This window comes from Scyliorhinus canicula, chromosome 2 (genome assembly GCF_902713615.1).
Source record: "Scyliorhinus canicula chromosome 2, sScyCan1.1, whole genome shotgun sequence".
NCBI lineage: Eukaryota > Metazoa > Chordata > Chondrichthyes > Carcharhiniformes > Scyliorhinidae > Scyliorhinus > Scyliorhinus canicula.
The window spans coordinates 190416374-190437673 of NC_052147.1; the positions used below are offsets into that span (position 1 = coordinate 190416374).

At 48.7% G+C, this 21300-nt stretch overlaps 1 protein-coding gene across 4 annotated transcripts in view; it reads right to left on the bottom strand.

The window, feature by feature from the left end:
- Positions 1 to 20787, bottom strand: part of nup35 (nucleoporin 35) — a 38142-nt gene extending 17355 nt beyond the window's left edge. The window contains exons 1-3 of one of the 4 annotated variants that reach the window (XM_038789221.1): positions 20679 to 20787; positions 838 to 1005; positions 92 to 219 (exon numbers count right to left, since the gene is read on the bottom strand). In XM_038789221.1, the coding sequence (XP_038645149.1) occupies positions 92 to 219; positions 838 to 994 (285 nt within the window). In that variant the 5' untranslated portion in view covers positions 995 to 1005; positions 20679 to 20787. Of the gene's footprint in view, positions 1 to 91; positions 220 to 837; positions 1006 to 2323; positions 2549 to 4754; positions 4890 to 5030; positions 5239 to 20678 lie in introns of those variants that run through there. The other 3 variants (XM_038789220.1, XM_038789219.1, XM_038789218.1) reach the window with 3 other exon arrangements.
- Positions 20788 to 21300: the final 513 nt, after the last annotated feature.

Here is a 21300-nt window from a genome sequence, read left to right on the forward strand (position 1 = left end):
ACTCCCCAGAAGCTATAGTCACATTCAATATAAGAGTGCAGAAATATTTTGCCCAAAAAAATCACCCTTGGGTTTGTATCTAGCTTCTTACCAGTTGTCGTGAATTTAAGGGTGAAAGACCAGCTCTTGAGTTTCCCAAATCATCATATAAACTACGAACTGGCGGTGCACCACACTTATCTTTTGGAGTGGGTACAACTGGTTGAGGAGGAGTGCCTCCTGAATTTGAGAGAAAGAAAATGAGGTTTTGCATTTACAAGAAATGTTTACTATTGCAGATTTTATAATTCAAACAATTTAAAAATTGAATAGCTTAAAGCTTTTATTCTTATTTATAGATATAAAAGAATAGACCCCACTGCAAAACAAAACTCAACAGACCCGACCTGAAATTGTATTACCGTATCCAACACCGCTTCCCAAAACCTGTGGGCTCCATCAGGTGCAAGACTCAAATGTAACCAAAGCCCAGAAGATTTAATTGAATATTTACATAATTTCAAAACCTAGATCCAATCATTACTACTTAGCCATTCTCACGGTTAATGCTAGATTGAAAATGTAGAAGATCACAGTGCCTAAGCAGTATATTATACAACCCTATGATAGCATGCAACTAGAAGTATCGCTTTTGTTTAACAGAGCAACATACAATTATAGTAACTACCAGACATTAGTTTGTTCTTGTTATTAATTTTTATATAAGTCAACTAAATACCTGTTAAACATCTCAACATGAACCCACCCACTATCTGGTATGTATTAAATAAAACCTAAAAAAGAACTTTCCAAGTAAGACTAAATTGCTAGACTCAAAGTCAGCACAAACCCACTTACCTCCAAAGGGAGATCGCACATCTGTTATTCCTGCCAAATTTCCACAAAAGTTCCGTGGTTGAGGAGTTACAGGGGCTGGTAAATCTCCCATTAAAAAACCAGGTAAAAACTGAGCACCAGCACCTGGCTTAGGAGATGTTGGAGATCCCAATGCCATTGGTTCAGATCCTAAAATTAAAAATAAAATCACTGAGTGTGTGCATGTGTGTATATATATTCCTATAAAGACAGAAATTGACTCATAGGAGACGATACAGCAGGAAGATTAAGGAAATAGAGGAATGAAGGTGGTCAATGTTGTATAGCTTGAAATGTGGAAGGAAATGAATGGCAAATGAGAGGACTGGCTAGCACAGGATAGTGGCAAGGAATTGAGTAGGGTGATCATTGCTCGGCACAACATCGAGGGCCGAAGGGCCTGTTCTGTGCTGTACTGTTCTAAATCTAAATCAAAGGCTACTATGTGCCACAGGCCTGCCTTTGGACACAGCGCAAATGATGATATAATTATAATTGCTTATTGTCACAAGTAGACTTTAAATGAAGTTACTGTGAAAAGCCCCTAGTCACTACATTCCGACACCTGTTCGGGGAGGCTGGTACGGGAATTGAACCCGTGGTGCTGGCCTTGTTCTGCATTATAAGCCAGCTGTTTAGCCCATTATGCTAAACTAGCCCCATATGCATATGCACATGACGCGAATTATTTATTTTAAAATTTCGGGAGGGTTGGTGTAAATAATTATATGAAACAGTCAGCCTGTGTATAGGTATAGTGAGAAAAGGAAATACGGTACTTGTCTGTATTAATGGACTGAAACCAAATCAAAAGTTACAGATTGGGTGTGATCAGTACGATTCAAGTTACAAGAGATAGCAATTTGATTGTTCGCGTGAAAAGGAATTCAATTTACAAGAAAACTGTGTTTGTTTTATTCTGAGCTAACCCAACTGAAGTTAGGTAATAAGAATTACAAAACCTGATCTGCTATTGGGGAGAGAGGGAGAAGAGGTGGAAGAGCCAAAAACGTTAAAAAAAAATAACCACACGCAATGTCATGGGTAATCTTGAAAATAAGTAAAGAAATACAATTTTCCTGTAAGGTTAGAAAGCTGACAAGCAAGTGTTCAAAACGTTCTTTATGCAGATTGCTTCTAACAACATTGTTTCTTTCTCAGAATTTGCCACTTAGCAGTCACTGAAGTTGCAAATGTGAAAATGAGTCCAATATATGGCTCCAAAGTACAAATTCATTTTACATAATTCATCCCAAGAAACTAATTATAGTTCCTTTGCTCCAGACTTCAGTGCAAGCATCGACCTAACTTGCTGCGTTCCCACATTTCCAGGGGTCGGTAATTGGTTAAATTATGACAGTCGTGAACAATGCTGAATTCCATCGTTCATTACAATTCAGTCGAAAGAACGCCCCCTGTATCAGAGGAGTGAACTCCGTGATGCAGATTAAAGTGTGAATACACCTACTGGCCCCGACTGAGAGATAAGAGATGTCTCCGTGTTGCAGCCACATGTTCGACTCCTTCAGACCATCAGCGCTCTTTCTCTCCCCTTCTGCACTCCTCGCCCATTTCCTGCACTCGTGTGTGTGGTGGACAAGAAAGCATTAACCATTTGGTTCAGTTGACCTCATCTTGAGTGAAATCTCAATGCAGATAGAGAACTCAGACCTCGGTGGCATTAACCTGCTTTCGATTCAAATTCATTGCGAGAAGCTGAACAGGAAGTAGGTTTGGTCCCAGTAATATACCTCATGAAGTGCTTCCTCTTATTAGTTATATATTTTCTAAAGGGGGTTTAAAAACAAAAGAGCTGACCCCTGCTTGGAGCTGAAAGACATCACATGTACTCACTCCCCTGAACTTACTGTTGTAATTATTTGTGAACTGGTTTATGTTTCAGTAACAGTGCTGGTTGGCCACCCTCCCCCTGAACTGTTAATCTCCCAGACACATGGGGACACAGGAACCAATCTTTAACAAGGCAGGAACCAGGAATTTGAACTTCCAGAGACGCGGCAGGTTATCATTCACATTATATAATCTGCTTCAATGTTGATTCAGAGCAATTTAAACTCTTCCCAAAGCGACATTCCAACTAAACAAAAAATGGAGTCAACTACAGGCCTCACACCGCGGGCAGCGCAAATTTAAAACAAAATAGCCTGACTTTTACAAATACAATTAATCCGCGCTGTGGTCACTACTCCTGTCTCCTGAACAGTGAGAGGGAGAGTTAGAAGTGAGGAGCTGCCGACCTCCGCATTCACTCACTGCCCCACATCCTTGTGAGATTGCGGGGAGAAGCCACCATCATCTTCACATCGCCCCTTCCTCTCAGACCAAACATCCCCATATCCATTCTCATCCTCCCCTCCGAGACACCCCTCATCCATCCCCAGACCCACCCCCCATTCCATCCATTCCCAGACCCACGCCCCCCCCCCCCATCCATCCATTCCCAGACCGATTCACCCCCAAAAACACACACCATCCATCCAACCCCCCAACACACACACACCACCCATCCATCCGCCCATACACACACACACCCCATCCATCCACCCACACACACACACACTCCATCCATCCACCCACACACCCCATCCATCCACCCACACACACCCCATCCATCCACCCACACACACCCCATCCATCCACCCACACACACCCCATCCATCCACCCACACACACCCCATCCATCCACCCACACCCCATCCATCCACCCACACACACCCCATCCATCCACCCACACACACCCCATCCATCCACCCACACACACCCCATCCATCCACCCACACACACCCCACCCATCCACCCCACACACCCCACCCATCCCCCCACACACACACCCCCATCCATCCACACACACACCCCAATCCATCCACACACACACCCCAATCCATCCACACACCCCCCATCCATCCACCCCCACACACCCCCGTCCATCCACCCCCCCCACACACACCTCCATCCATCCACCCACCCCACACACCCCATCCATCCACCCCCACACACCCCATCCATCCACCCCCACACACACCCCCATCCATCCACCCCCACACACCCCCATCCATCCACCCCCACACACCCCCATCCATCCACCCCCACACACACCCCCATCCATCCACCCCCACACCCCCACACACACCCCCATCCACCCCACACACACCCCCATCCATCCACCCACACGCACACCCATCCACCCACCCACACGCACACCCATCCACACACCCCCATCCACCCACACACCCCCATACACACACACACCATCCACACGCACACACACCCCCATCCATCCATCCCCAAACACACACACACACACCATCCATCCCCAAACACACACACCCCCATCCATCCATCCCCAAACACACACACCCCCATCCATCCATCCCCAAACACACACCACCCCCATCCATCCATCCCCAAACACACACACACCCTCCATCCATCCCCAAACACACACCCCATCCATCCATCCCCAAACACACACCCCATCCATCCATCCCCAAACACACACACACCATCCATCCCCAAACACATACACACACACTATCCATCCATCCCCAAACACATACACACACACCATCCATCCCCAAACACATACACACACCCCATCCATCCATCCCCAAACTCACACCCCATCCATCCATCCCCAAACACACACCCCATCCATCCATCCCCAAACACACACCCCATCCATCCATCCCCAAACACACACCCCATCCATCCATCCCCAAACACACACCACCGAATCCCCCACATACCTAAACCACGATCAAAAATACCCTTTCCCCAAAGATATCCTTACTCCACAAACACCCCCTCCCCAAAAGTCCCTCCGACTCCCCCTCCCTGTCAGGAGGGGGAGCGTTCGCCCCGCGGAGATGGAATCTTGCCTTGGAATTCCATGACAATAGGTTCGAGAATGTGGGCGACACATGGACCTGGAGCAGCTCCGACCTGCCCGCGGCCCGGCTCGGGCAGCAGCTCCTTCCTAACCCACCCCCGGCACCGGCAGCAGCTCCTTCCTAACCCACCCTCGGCACCGGCAGCAGCTCCTTCCTGACCCACCCCCGGCACCGGCAGCAGCTCCACCTCGCTGCACTTTCAAAAATGGCGGAAAATCTCCAATTGCAAGAGCGGAGCTGCACGATGGGAAGAGCGTCACTCACTTTACTCGGATGTATTTCCTTCCAAGGGCCGAGCTTGAAGAGACTTTCAACCTCGGCTTAACTGACGTTGTTACAACACCGCCTCCTCTGTCAGTAATTGTCTCGATTGTATGGGGAAGCTTTTTCCTTGGTAATGTTCAACGGGCAAAATCTTACAAGGAGCTGCGCCCTACCTACTATTGCGGGGGTAGAAATAACAACTGCCAACATATCGTAAATATAGGTGGCAGTATTTATAAACGAGCGACAAAATTGAAAGGGGTTGAAATGCTGTGCAAATGGTTTCGAATATGTGTTAAAGCGTGATGAGCATGGGACCACACCAGAAAACATTCAAAAATGAGATATATTTCCCATACAGAACAATCCAGTCTGACCCGCTTCCCACTCTGTCACCACCCGACATCTTCTTATTCTCTCCAATTCACTTTTGAAGGTCACTATTCAGTCAACTACTACATTCCAAACATTAACCACTCGTTGCAAAAAGCATCTTTATGTCACCTCTGGTTATTTTGCCAACCCCCATAAATCTGTGCTCTCTGCCATTAAGAATAGTTCAAGTATTCTGTTGAACCCCCTCTTATTTTAAATATCTGTCAACTCACTTCCTAAGGAGAAAAACCCCAGTTTTTTTCAATTGATCCACATGACTAGTTTCTCATCCATGGAACCTAATAGTAAATCTCTTCTGCACTTTTTCCCTCGCGATGAAAATAGCTCACTTGGGGGGCGGTGAGAGACCTTTGATTCGATTGGCTCGGTGAATGTGCAGGAGTTGGGTGGTCTGGTCAAACGTTCAATAGTTTTCTCTCACTTGAAGAGTTTGAGGGCCGATGTGGTGCTGGTGCAGGAGAGCCACTTGCAGGCAGGACCCGGTAAGGCTCCGTAAGGATTGGGTGAGTCAGTTGTTCAACTTGGACTTTGAAAGCACGGCCTGGGGGGTAGCAATACTGATCAACAAAAGATTTTGGTTCCAGGTGGAGAACAAAGAAAGGTACAGCACAGGAACAGGCCCTTCGGCCCTCCAAGCCAGTGCCGACCATGCTGCCCGTCTAAACTAAAATCTTCCACACTTCCTGGGTCCTTATCCCTCCATACCCATCCTATTCATGTATTTGTCAAGATGCCCCCTAAACGTCACTATCGTCCCTGCTTCCACCACCTCCTCCGGCAGCGAGTTCCAGGCACCCACTACCCTCTGTGTAAAAATACATGCCTCGTACATCTCTAAACCTTGCCCCTCGCCCCTTAAACCTATGCCCCCTAGTCATTGACCCCTCTACCCTGGAAAAAATATCTGACAATCCACTTTGTCTATGCCCCTCATAATTTTGTAGACCTCTATCAGGTCACCCGTCAACCTCCATCGTTCCAGTGAGAACAAACCGAGTTTATTCAACCTCTCCTCATAGTTAATGCCCTCCATACCAGGCAATATTCTGGTAAATCTCTTCTGTACCCCTTCTAGAGCCTCCACACCCTTCTGGTAGTGTGGCGACCAGAATTGAACACTATACTCCAAGTGTGGCCTAACTAAGGTTCTATACAGCTGCAACAGGACTTGCCAATTCTTATACTCAATGCCCCGGCCAATGAAGGCAAGCATGCCGTATGCCTTCTTGATTACCCTCACCACCTGTGCTGCCCCTTTCAGTGACCTGCGGACCTGTACACCTAGATCTCTCTGACTGGTGATACTCTTGAGGGTTCTACCATTCACTGTATATTCCCTACCTGCATTAGATCTTCCAAGGTGGGTGACGGATCAGGGGGAGCAGATATGTCATAGTTATGGGTCGTTGGAGGGTAAGTCGGTGGTTTTGGCAAATGTATCCGCTCCAAATTGGGATGATGTGGCGTTCATGAAGAGAATGGTGGCGGCCATTCCGGACATGGACACACACCAATTGATCTTGGAGGGGGGATTTGAATACAGGTTTGGATTCCAGAATGGATCGGTCTAAGCCGAACTTGCTAACCCCCCTCGGGATGGGGGGGGGGGGGGGGGGGGGGGAGGGGGGCGGGAGCAAGCAAAGGTGCTGGCAGCATTCATGAGGGAGATGTGGGGAGCAAATCTGTGGCGGTTTTTACACCCGGGGGGGGGCAAGGAATTTCACCGGTACATAATGTTTGCTTGCGGGTCAATTTCTTTATAATGTAGAGATCTTTGTTGCCGGGAGATGAGGAAAGCGGAATATTCCCCGATTGTTATCTTGGACCATGTTCCACACCTGGTGGATGTGGTGTTGGAGAGGGCATCAGCTCAATGGCCGGCATGGAGTTTGGATGTGGAGCTGTTAGCAGATCTGGGATTCTGTGTGAAGATGGCATGGGTGATTAATGAATATGCGGGATTTAATAAGAATGGGGAGGTTTTGGCGTCAGTGTTGTGGGAGGCCTTGAAGGCGGTGGTGAGAGGAGAGATAATAATCTTTATTAGTGTCACAAGTTGGCTTACATTAACACTGTGAAAATCCCCTAGTCGCCACACTCTGGCACCTATTCGGGTACACTGAGGGACCATTCAGAATGTCCAATTCACCTAACAAGCACGTCTTTCGGGACTTGTGGGAGGCAACCGGAGGAAACTCACGCAGACATAGGGAGACCGTGCAGATTCCACACAGTGACCCAAGCCGGGAATTCAACCTGGAACCCTGTCGCTGTGAAGCAACAGTGCTAACCACTGTGCCACCATGCTGCCCATTTAATCTCGTATAAGGCGCAGGTAGATAGGAAGGCAGGCCAATGGTTGGTGGATTAGATTTTAGAGGTAGATGACAAATACTCGGGAGGATCCCACCCCAGAGCTCTTGGCCAGCAGGAAGAGACTGCAGATGTAGTTTGACTTGTTATCCACTGATCAGACAGTGCACCTTTGCGTCGCTCTAAGGGGGTAATATACGAATATGGGGAGAAGGCCAGTCGATTTCAGGCTGGCCAGCGGCGGTGGCAGGCGGCCTCCCAAGAGACCATTCAGGTTCCGAATATGGGAGGTGGGTTAGTATCTGTGCTGGACAAAGTGAATGGGGCATTTTATCAAAAATTGTATAAGTCGGGGCCACCTGTGGATGAGTCGGATATGGCAGAGTTTCAGGAGGGATTGGAGTGTCCCAACAGTGGAGGAGGATCAGGAAGGGTTGGAGGAACCTCAAAGGTGATGAGGTTTGGACAGCTATGGAGAAAGTGCAGACAGCCGTGGCGAGGCTGGATGGGGTTTCCAGTGGAATTTTGTAAAATGTTTGCTGACCAGCTGGTACTGTTGGTGGAGATGTTTGAGGATTCGGTAACATGGGGGTATCTCCCGGAGAAGATGATAGGAACATAGGAATTAGGAGCAGAAGTAGGCAATTCAGCCCTTCGAACCTGCTTCGCCATTCAATCAGATCATGGGTGACCTCTTCCTGGTCTCAAATCCACCTCCTCACCTGTTCCCCATATCCCTTTAACCCGTTTTCTATTAGAAATATATCTATCTCCTTCTTGAAACCATTCAATGACTCTAATTCCACCGCACTATGGAGCAGCGAACTCCACAAATCCACCACCCTCTGTGAAAAGTAATGCCTCCTCATCTCAGTACTAAATATACCGCCTCTCAACCTATATCTGTGACCTCTCATTCCAGATTGCCCACAAGGGGGAACATTTGGTCTACGTTTACTTTATCATTCTCCTTTTAGTATTTTATATACCTCGATCAGATCCCTTCTCATCCTTCTAAACTCCTGAGAGCCAAACTGTTTAATCTCTGCTCATACGTCAACCCTTTCATCCCCGGAATCAATCTGGTGATCCTCCTCTGAACTGCCTCCAACGCCACCACATCCTTCCTCAAATAAGGAGAGCAAAACTTGACACAGTACTCCAGATGTGGTCTCCCCAACAACCTATACAATGGCAACAACACTTCTCTACTTTTATATACCAATCCTTCTGTAATAAACGCTAACATTTCATTTGCCTTTTTAATTACATGCTGTACCTGCACACCGACTTTCTGAGATTCATGAACAAAGACACCCAGATCCCTCTGCTCAGATGCATTTTGAATCTGCTTTCCATTTAGATAATAACTTGCCTTTCTATTTTTTCGGCCAAAATGGATAACCTCACACTTGTCTACATTAAACTTCATCTGCTAAACCTTGGCCCAATCTCCTAGCCTATCGATATCCATCTGTAAAATTGTTATCTCCTCTTCACTGCCTGCTTTTCCACCTATTTTAGTATCACTCACAAATTTTGCTATGTTACACTATGTCTTTGGTTGCAAATTATTTAAATAGATTGTGAACAATTCAGGTCCGGCGACACGCCGCTAGTTACAGTTCACCAGCCAAAGAAGGACCCTTTTATCCCAATCCTCTGCTTTCTGTCAGTCAGCCAATCATCAATCCCATCTAGTACTCTAACCCTAATCCCCTGCGATCTCACCTTCTGGATCAGTCTTTTATGTGGCACCTTGTCAAACGCCTTCTGGAAGTCTAGATATACCACATCCACAGGTTCCGCATTATCCACCTTGCTGGCTACATCCTCCAAGATGATACAGACATCCATTTCACTTATATTAAAGAAAGCTAAGGACCCGGTGGAGTGCAAGTCATACTGACCGATCTGCTTACTGAATGTGGACGCTATGATCTTGGCCAAGGTACTGGCGCTTTGGTTGGAGGAGTGCCTCCCTCAGGTTGTGGGGGAAGATCAGGCAGGGTTTGTATAAGTTAGGCGTTTATCTTCTAATGTACGGCGGCTGTTAAATGTGGTACTCTCTCCATCGGAAGGAGAGAACGTGAGGTTATTGTGGGTTTGGATGCAGAGAAGGCTATTGATAGGGTGGATTGGGGCTATTTGTTTGCGGTGTTGGAACGGTTTGGGATAGTGCCGACATTTGTGGCATGGATCCGGTTACTACACAAGGCGCCTATGACTAGTTTCTGCATGAACAACGTGAGTTCGAGATATTTTTAGCTACACGGGAACAGGCAGAAGTGCCGTGTGTCCCCTCTCCTTTTCGCTTTGGCGAATGAGCCTTTGGCCATCGCTTTGAGGAATTTGGATAAGTGGATGGGGATAGTTGTGGGGGGGGGGGGGGGTAGAGCTTAGGGTGTGCCTGTATGCTGACGATCTTCTTTTGTATGTAACAGACACGCCCCCACAATCGGGGACATAACAGTGCTGTTGAAACAGCTTGGGGCGTTTTCAGGATATAAATTGAGAAAAGTGAAAATTTTTCGGTTACTCCACCGGTGGGGAAGGGAGCCAAACTGGGGGCATTGAGCTTCTGCTTAACGGGCACTCATTTCAGATATTTAGGGTGCAGGTAGCTCGGCATTGGGCTCAGCTTCGCAAGTTGAACTTTACAAGCCTGGTGAGTAGGGTTAAGGCTGACTTACAGAGGCAAGATAGCCTCCCTCTCTCTGGCAGGGCGAGTTCATTCGGTGAAGCTGAATATTCTACAGAGGTTTCTGTTTCTATTCTAGTGCTTGCCATTTTTCCGACCAAAAGCGTTCTTTGTGGGTGTGGAGAGATTGATTTTGTCCTTCATCTGGGCGTGCAAGGTAGCAGGAATTCGGAAAACGATTCTCCAGAGGGATGTGCATTCAGGGGGTTTGGTGTTCCCGAACTTGATATATTACTATTGGGGGGCGAATACGGAGAAGGTGTGGGGATCAAGAGTGTGCAGATGGAGTCAGGTTAGTGTAGGGGGTCGGGGCTGAGGGCATTAATGACGGCCCCGTTCCATTCTCCCCAGGAAAGTATTCGGGTAACCCGGTGGTAGTCTCCACATTGAGGATATGGAGACAATTTTGGCACCACTTTAAATTAGGAACAGTCTCAAAATTGGTGCAGATTTGTGTGAACCAAATATTTGAGGCGGCGAAGTTAGATGCCAAATTTAAAGAATGGGAGGACAAAGGGGTTGAAGGAATGACAAAGTTGTTTTTGGAGGGGTGATTTGCGAGCTTGGAGGAGTTGTCAGAGAAATTCGGATTCTCGCAGTCAGAAACCTTCAGGTATTTTCAGTTACGTAATTTGCAAGGAAGACTTTCCCAACATTCCCGGTAGTGTCACCTTCATCGTTGTTGGAAAGGGTGTTGTCACTTTCTGGGACGGAGGAGGGGAGTGCTTCAGGGATTTATGGCAAAGGATATAGCATAGCTGGAGGGGGTGAAGACCAAGTGGGAGAAAGAGTTGGGGAGAGAATTGGATGATGGGGTGTGATATAAGCGCTGCGGAGGGTGAATGCTACAACTTCGTGTGCAAGACTTGGGTTAATACAGTTTAAAAATATATATTTATTCAAGGTATTTTTACATTTATACACACAATATCAGTAGAAGAACAAACCAACTCAATTAAACAACCACAAGCTGCCTTCCCCGCCACCAACACTCCGCCACATCCCGCCTTCCCCATTTTAACCCCTTTACCATGCTGACCCCTCAATCCTCCCCAAGAAATCGATAAACGGCTTCCACCTCAGGTCGAACCCCTCTGCCGACCCTCACAGAGCGAACTTGATCATTTGCAGCCTCAGGAATTCTGCCAGGTAGCTTCCACACATTCCCGCTTTCGGCAGCTCTGAGTCCCGCCACTCCAGCGAAATCCGTCTCCAGGCTATCCGGGAGGCAAAGGCCAATACATCGGCCTCTCTCATCCCCTGGATTCTCGTGTCTTCTGACACCACAAATATCGCCCTCTCTGAACTCAGAACCACACCCAAACCCAACCACAAACCCCTGCCCGAACAGCACCTCCAACAAAGACACCCATTCCACCCAATCAAAAGCCTTCTCCGCATGGGAGGTGCAGTGGTTAGCACTGCTGCAGACCACAACGCTGAGGATCCGGGTTCAATCCCAGCTCCGGGTCACTGTCCGTGTGGAGTTTGCACATTCTTCCCGTGTCTACGTGGGTCTCACCCCCACAACACTGAAAGATGTGCAGGGTGGGTGTATTGGCCGCGCTCAATTGGAAAAAAATTAATAAACATTTTTTTAAAATCCTTCGCCGCATCCATCGCCACCACGACCTCTACCTCCTACTTCCTGCCCCTGCGAAGGCATCATAATTACATTTAGTAGCCTCCGCACATTAGCTGACAACTATCTTCCCTTCACAAAATCTGCTAATCCTCGCCTATCACCCCCGGCACACCGTCCTTGATCCCCGATGCAAGCACCTTTGCCAATAACTTGGTATCTACATTCAAAACGATATCGGGCGGTACCACCCACATTGCTCCGGATCCTTATCCTTCTTTAAAATCAGGGAGATGGAAGCCTGCAACAATGTTGGGGGAGTTCCCCCCTCTCCTACGCTTCATTATACACCCCCCTCACCAGCAGTGGCTCCAGGTCCACCCCAAACATTGTAAAAGTCTACTGGGAACCCATCTGGCCCCGGGGCCTTCCCTGCTTGCATCGTCCCATTCCATCCATCACCTCCCTCTGCCCAACTGGGGCTCCCAGGCCCTGAACCAGCCCCTCCTCAATTTGGGAAACTCCAACTCCTCCAGGAACCGCTGCATCCTCTCATCCCCAGTCGGGGGCTCCGAGTCATATAGCCTCCTATAAAAGGCCTCAAACACCCCATTTACCCCCTCTCGATCCTTCACCGCCTTCCTCTCATCATTCTTAACTCTACCAATCTCCATCGCCGCTGCCTGCTTCCTCAACAGACAGGCCAACATCCTGCTTGCCTTTTCCCCTTAGAGTACACTGCTCCTCTGGCTCTCTGCAATTGTCCCACCACCTTCACCATCGAGACAAGCCTAAACTCCATCTGGAGCCTCTGCCTCTCCTTCAACAACCCTGCCTCAGGCACCTCTGAGTACCTCCTGTCCACCCACAAGATCTCAACCTCCATCCTTGCCCTCTCCTCCTGCTCTGCCTTTTCCATGTGCTCCCGAACCAAAATAAACTCCCCTCTTAAGTGCCTCCCACAATGTGGCCACTGTGACCGCCCCCATATCATTCAGTTACACGTAGCCCAGAATGGCAGCCGACACTGGCTCACACACACCTCCTCATCCACCAGTAAACCCACATCTAGCTTCCACCGCGGCTGTTGGGTCTCCCACTGAACCACTCACAAATCCACCCAATGCGGCGCGTAATCGGAAATCACAATTGCCGAATACTCTTGAGTCGGCCACCCCTGCCAGGAGTGCTTTGTCCATCACAAAAAAGTCAATCTGGGAGTATACCCGGTGTACATGGGAGAAGTATAAAAACTCCTTCACCTTCGGCCTCCCAAACCTCCATGGGTCCACACCCTCTCATGAATTCCCTCAGCTCCCTCACCACAGCCGGCGCCCTCGACGACTTGGGACTCGACCGGGCTAAGCTCGGATCTATGACCGTGTTGAAATCAGCCCCCATAATCAACCAATGCAAATCCAGGTCCGGAGTCTTCCCCTCAAAATCCACGTCATCCCAATTCGGGCATAAACGTTTACCAGAACCACAAGTATCCCCTCCAGCTTCCACTATCACATACCTCCCCCCAGATTGGCCACAATGCTCCCCACCTCGAACGCAACCCTTTTATTGACCAACACCGCCACCCCCCTCATCTCCATATCCAGCTCCGAATGGAAGACCTATCCCTTTCTCAGCCTCGTCTGATTCCCCAAATTCAGGTGCGTCTCCTGCAAAAATGCCACGTCCGCCTTCAGAGTCCTCAGATGTGTGAACACATGGCAGATCTTTCAGGGCCTCTTTGCTGCTGAAACTTATTATTCAAGAACTCCACCAGCTGCTGTGTCACCGTCAGCTGTTGGGGGGGGAAGGGTTTATAGGGAGGGTACTGGTGGGTGGCATGGTAACACAGGTGGTTAGCACTGTTGCTTCACAGCGCCAGGGTCCCAAGTTCGATTGCCGGCTTGGGCCATTGTCTGTGCGGAGTCTGCATGTTCTCCCCGTGTCTGCGTTGGTTTCCTCCCACAAGTCCAAAAACACATGCTGTTAGGTCATTTGGAAATTCTGAATTCTCCCTCCGTGTACTCGAACAGGAGCCGGTATGTGGCGACAAATAAATAACCAACAACCCCCACCCCCCCCTACCATTATCCTTCACCCACTCTGCCTCCTTTTTTTTAACCCCAAAGTCTTCGCCCCCCACTCCCCCTGCTGACTTCACCATCCTGGAAGAAATCGCTAAACGGTTTCCATCTCCAGGCAAACTCTTCCACAGACCCTCGGAAGGCGAACCTGATTTTTCCAACCTAAGGAACTCTGCCAGGTTGCTAACCCACATCCCCAGGCTCGAGTCCCTCCATCCCAACAAGATCTGTTTCCGGCCTACCAAAGAGGCAGAGGCAAAAACGTCATCTTCTCTCACCCCCTGGACTCCCAGGTCTTCTGACACTCTAAAAATTGCCACTTCTGGACTCGGGACCACCTTCACCCTCAGCACCTCAGACATCAGCAAACCCCACAGAATCCCTCCAGCTTAGAACAGGCCCAAAACAATTGGAAATGGTTCGCGGGCCCCCTACACACTGCCCACAACTATTCTCCATCCCCTCAAAAAACCCGCTTATTCTGGCCATCGTCATAAGTGCCCTGCGAACTACTTTATATTGGATAAGGCCAAGCCTGGCGCACAAGGAGAATGCATTCACCCTTCTCAGAGCCTCCTCCCATAACCCAGCCTCCAACACCGTCCCCATCTCTTCCTCTCACTTCCGCTTAACTTCTCCTACCAGAGCACCCTCCCTGTCCGTTGATTCTTTGTAAATCTGCGACACCTTTCCCTCACCAACACCTGCTTTCGACACCACTTTCTCCTGCAACCCCGGGGTGGCTGGTCAGGAATAGACAGCACCTGTTTCCTCACATAGTCCCGACCTTTAAGTACCGGAACCCATTCCCACTGGGCCATTCATACTCCTCTACCAGTCCCTCCAAGCTCGAAAAGCTGCATCCCACAAACAGGTGCCCAAACCGCTCAATCCCCGCCCGCCGCCAACCCGGAACCCCGCATCCAGCCCCCTCCCGGAATAAACCTGTGATTTCCACAAATCGGAACCCAAACCGAGGCCCCTTCCAGCTTCAGGCACTTCCGCCGCTGTCCCCATACCCTCAGGGCCGCCATCACTACCGGACTTGTTGGGTACCTGGCCGGCGAGAACTGCAAGGGCGCCGTCAACAGTGCTCAAAAGCTAGTGCTCTTACACGAGGTTGCTTCCATCCGCTCCCGTACCAACTCCTCTCCCACTACCCACTTCCTTACCGTGGCTATATTTGCTGCCCAGTAATCATATAATTTACAGTGTAGAAGACCATTCGGCCCATCAAGTCTGCACCAGCCCTTGGAAAGAGCACCCTACTTAAGCCCACACCGCCACCCTCTCCCCAATACCCAGTAAACCCAGCTAACCTTTTTGGATACTAAAGGCAATTTAGTATGGCCAATCCACCTAACCTGCACATCTTTGGACTGTGGGAGGAAACCGGAGCAAACCCACGCAGACACGGGGAGAACGTGCAGACTCCGCACAGGCAGTGACCCAAACTGGGAATCGAACCTAGGATCCTGGAGCTGTGAAGCAACTGTGCTAACCACTGTGCTACCGTGCTGTCCATTACTTCATTAAGTTTGGCCAGGCTAACCCCCCTCCCCACCTTATCCCCGCTCCAGCAGCACCTTCTTCACCTGAGGGGCTTTCCCCACCCACACAAACCCTAAGATCAGTGTATTGACTTTTTTTTATAAATTTAGATTACCCAATTATTTTTTCCAATTAAGGGGCAATTTAGCGTGGCCAATCCACCTACTCTGCACATTTTTGGGATGTGGGGGCGAAACCCACGCAGACACGGGGAGAATGTGCAAACTCCACACGGACAGTGACCCAGAGCCGGGATCGAACCTGGGACCTCAGCGCCGTGAGGCGGTTGTGCTAACCACTAGGCCACCGTGCTGCCCGTGTATTGACCTTCTTAAAAAAGGCCTTTGAAATAAAAATCGGAAGGTTCTGAAACACAAATAAAAATCCCGGGAATACGGACTGCACCCTCCCCACCAACGCCAACAGGAGCGCGTCCCACCTCTTGAAATCCCCCTTCATTTGCACTACCAACTGGGCCAAATTCAGTTATGTAATTGCTCCCATCCCTGCACCACCTGGATGCCCAGATACCTGAAACATGCGCCCAGTACTTAAATGGCAGCTCACCCAACCACCTCTCCTGCCCCATGCCTGGATTGGAAAGACTTCACTCTTCCTCATTTAGCTTATACCCAGAGAACCGGTCAAATTCCTGTTTTGACCATTTTATTGTTATGTAATTATTGATAGTTTTGAATAAAAATATTTTTAAAAATACTCAGCCTACTTAAACCAACTAGATTCAGGAGTGTGGTTATTTTGACATTGGTATTGCACTTTCAGCATCACTGTCTGATTTCCTCCACTGTTCCTTTTTGTTTTGTTGATGGCTGAAATAGTGTCCCACTTCATGGCAGTTTTGGTGCCAAACTGGCTACAGGTTCCTGCCAACTAGTGAATGACACCATTTTGTGCAGCCTGCAGCCCTTGTGTGCCCTTTTCAGTATTTTCCATGGGCAGCACTATCTCCTTTGCTCATTTAAAAGTTACACCGACCTGGGGCAGCACGGTGGCCTAGTGGTTAGCACAACCGCCTCACGGCGCTGAGGTCCCAGGTTCGATCCCGGCTCTGGGTCACTGTCAGTGTGGAGTTTGCACATTCTCCCCGTGTCTGCGTGGGTTTCGCCCCCACAACCCAAAAATGTGCAGAGTAGGTGGATTGGCCACGCTAAATTTCCCCTTAATTGGAAAAAATAATTGGGTAATCTAAATTTATTTTAAAAAAGTTACACCGACCTCAGGAAGCAATCTGCGTTGAATAGCGCTGTTGTTCACACCACAGACTCACCTGTTCCATAGCATGTCATTTAGGATAGCTCCAAAATCACAATACATTGATAATTGCTTCAGTTTAGCAATGTAGATTGCGATCATTTCACCCGAGGCTCTCACCATCAAATTAAAATTGAATGTCTTGAGTATGGCTGATGTTTGAGATTATATTTGTGGCTTCATTAAATTCACAAGCTCACTAAATGATTTAGTCAGGAGCGCTTGGGGCTGTAAGACTGCAAGTAAACTTATAGATCTGAATTCCACAAACATTGAGGAGATTTGCTTTGCATTTTGCTTCCCCTATTGCGTTTACGGGGAAATAGTACCCAACGTTCTCAACGTATTGTTGTCCAGTCCTCTGTGGGTGAGTCAAATGGGTCCATTCGCCCAAAGAAAGGCATTCTGGTGAGTTTATTTTTTCTTTTTCTCAGACTTCAATTAAAACAGATACTCACAGGTATCAGGCCAAGTGTCAGGATAATTTATCCTCATCACCGAATGTAATGATGCACTTTCAGAGACTTTGTTAGTGAACAACAAAGGATTTCTTTACAAGGATCTACATGAGCAGCAACAAGGCTGCAACTAGTTCTGGAATGCCTTTGTCAAGAGAACCTTTCCCCCCAAGGTGATTCCTGCTCTGAGTCCTGATTGGTCACCCAGACCAGATTACCCTTACTCCACTGTGTTGCCATGAAAGGAACAATCACCATAATTGTTTTTATATTAAATGCCTCTTGCCCACTCATTTTCTCTGTCGATATTTGGATTTTCCTTGTGTTGTCTGGAGATTTTCTGCATATTTGTATCTGTTTTCTATTGTGGTTTCATCTCTGTTGTGTTTCCTACTTGGATTTTCTGCTTCTACTGCTTGTTGCTTGGTGGTTAACATGGGTGCAATTTTACTAAATGGGAACAAAGTCCCCTAGCGAGTGCATTTAGCCAATGTTTCCTGGCACTCTTAGCGCCGAGAAACACAAGACTATAAAACGTGACTATGTTTGATAAGGGGCCTCAACGGGGAACGTGCGGTGGAGGCCACACGTAGCCTCATTTTGAGGAGCTCCGCTCGCTGGTCTCAGTGTGGCCAGAAAATAGGACAACATCTTTAAATGGCGTCCCGATCTCCGAGGCCACCAAAGTGACCCACACCCAAGACCCAGGGCATTGTGAGAGGGTCGTCACAGCCCCCCATCCCCTGCACCCCCCCATCCCCCGAAACGCCCATGCAGGGCAACCCAGCCCGATCGCGCCCATGCAAAAAATGCCAGCTTGGCAGTGCCCTGCCAGCGCTACCTGATCACCTTGGCAGTGCCAGATTGGCAGCATCAAAGTGTCAGGTTAGCAGTGACAGTGTTCCCAGGTGGCAGCAGCAGTGCCAGATTGCCACTCTGCCCAAAGGGCATGCACCTGGGGGCCTCCAGTTCCCTGGGAGACCCCAAGTTTCATTCCGTCTGGTCCCCGTTGGTGGAGACCAGTACTAAACGTGGTCTCCGAGGCGAGGGCAATTGATTCCGCGCCTCGGGTAAATCAGGAATCTGCACATTAAAGTGAGATTAGCTGTCTTGCTTTAATATGCAGATTTGCTAAAAAGTGATCCCGCCACGTCTTACGCGATTGCATTAGCTCTCACAAAGCGTTGCGAGCCAGGTGGATCCCGGAAGCGGGGTCTCCCAGCTGCTTTCGGCCACACGGCGCCATGGCGAGTTGCTTTTTGGGCGCAGCGTGGCCATAAAATCGTGCCCGTATTGTCAGAATGCCCTTTGCCCTTACCTTCTTCCACTCCATCAAATGCAATCTCTTCCCCTTTATCTCATGCATTGTAGGTAGGTGTTGAGAACCAAGGAGCCAGGCTATAGCAAGAGCACAGGACTCTGGGCAGAAGTGGCAAGCCGAGTCAGTGAGGGGTCATTAAAAAAGTAAACAACTAGTAAACCAGAAAAGGAGAGCCAGTAGTGAAACTGGCTACAGGCAAGCCACACTCCTGAGAATGGGATGGCAGGTAGGGAAAATACATTTTTATGCCTGGGTTGGTAGGAAGGAGAGATAACATTCACAAGGGATAAATAGCAGAAAAAATAGAACAGCAAAAATTAAACAAAAACTTGGAGAAAGTTGAACAGAAAAATATTACTTAATGGACTGGCAGAGAGCTACAGACGCGAGTAGTGGAACTGAAAGTATCAATGAGAAGTGCTTTTGGGAGGACTCAAAGTTGAGTATAAACGGTAGGTACACATACCATGGGCGGGATTCTCCCATGCCACGCCGTATGGGAGAATCGCCATTCGTGCCATTTCTTCTCGCGGCGCCGTTCCGACGCCGGCAGGTGATTCTCCGCAGAGAGGACAATAGGCAGCATTTGGCACGGTCGCGAGCCACCCCACGGCCAGGCCGCCGATTCTCCGGTCTTGATGGGCCGCGCGGAAACGGCAGAGTCCCGCAGCCGACGGGAACTCTGCGCGTAGGGTCGGGGGACAGCCTGTGAGGCCAGGAAAAGCGCTCCTTCACCATGGAGGGGGGGGGGGGGGGGCCATCCGATGGGGTCTGGCCCACGATCGGGGCCCACCAATCGGCAGGCCAGCCTCTCCAGCCCCGGCGCTATTTTACTACACGCCGGCCCCTGAGCCCCCACGCCATATTGCGTCGGGTCCGGCGCGTTGAGGAAGTCCCCCGTGCATTCACAGGTTGGCGCATCGCCCAGTTGGCACCGGGAAGGGAGGCTGGAGTGGCGTGAACCACTCCAGCATCATGCTGGTCCCCTGTGGGGGCTAGTATCGGTAGTGCCCGCACCCCTTTCGCGACGGTGTGAACACTCTGCCTCCATTTCGGAGAATCCCGCCCCATACATTTAAAACTAATACCTAAGTATTACACGCCAGACTTGGCAACACTTTGGAACAGGAAGCAGGGTCTTGCTAGAGACGCAACAGAGAGAAATCCCCCACCCTACCCTGCGACCGGTCATGGATTTAACTGCCGTGGGCCAACTTTGCCAATGGCTGATAACCCTATTTTTAGTACATCTCCACATAAAATTAAATTCCTAAGTGCAGCATGGTATGAAGCAAAGCTGTCTTGCACCAACAGTGTAATTATAATATAAATGCAACCTGACCAAACATAGAGCCCAGGATTATACCAGTGGACAGTGTGCTGGGAGTGTTTGGAGGAGGTTATCTCGGAGCCTGACACCGTAGAAATTTAGCATAGGTGCAAAGCCTGTATACAGCATAGCTATTCTCCACCAATTTCATTCCTGGATTTAAAAAAAATATATTCTTGAGAAAGTCATCACTAATATCGTTGTGTGGAAAGGCATGACAGCATGTTTCACGTTGTACTTCAAAATCAATAACGTTTGGAATCTAATCAAGCTTTCCATTCATGTTTTGATACAATCCACCCCTGTCAAGTGTGTAATTTGAGGTTGATATCATGAAATGAAATGAAATGAAAATCGCTTATTGTCACGAGTAGGCTTCAATGAAGTTACTGTGAAAAGCCCCTAGTCGCCACATTCTGGCGCCTGTCCGGGGAGGCTGGTACGGGAATCGAACCGTGCTGCTGGCCTGCTTGGTCTGCTTTAAAAGCCAGCGATTTAGCCTGGTGAGCTAAACCAGCCCCTGAAGCTTTTTTCCTTTTCATTTTTACCAATCACTGTTGATCTTTCGGTCTTCAGTTATGATGAAGGGTACATAACAGGACATAAGAGGTTGTCTTTATCTTTAAAAATTCCGACTGACCTGCTACGTATTTCCAGCATTTTCCGTTTTTATCCGTGTTTCTTGGTCAAATTCTAGCCTTCTAACACGTACTATTCTGGTGGGCTGTTATTTTTCAGAATAAATACATTTTGGATTTGAAAGTTCAAATCAGATATGATTGCAGTAAATCCCAGGGGTCACTGACTATTGCAGTGACCTAGTCTGTTTGGAATGACAATGGGACATCTTTATGATGTAATCAGTGTGTGTAATTGAAAATATGGTTGCCAGCAATTACTTTGATTTGTTTTGTATCAGTTATCTTGTCTACCCCAATACAAAAGTGAAACACTGCAGATGCTGAAAACCTGAAATTAAAACAGAAACTGCTGGAACTACGCAGTGGGTCATGCAGTTTCTGTGGAGAGAGTAACATCGGGCCCTAGGACTCCGTTTCCACAATGTAGCCGAGGATAGCTAAGCGGGTCATGCGGAAAACACATTTCTCCTTATTATACGTAAGATTAAGGAGCTTGGCAGTGTGAAGGAAACGCTTGAGGTTAGTGCCATGGTCCTGCTGGTCATGGCCGCAGATGGTGACATTATCCGGATACGGGAACGTGGCCCGCAGCCTGTACTGGTCAACCATTCGATCCATCTC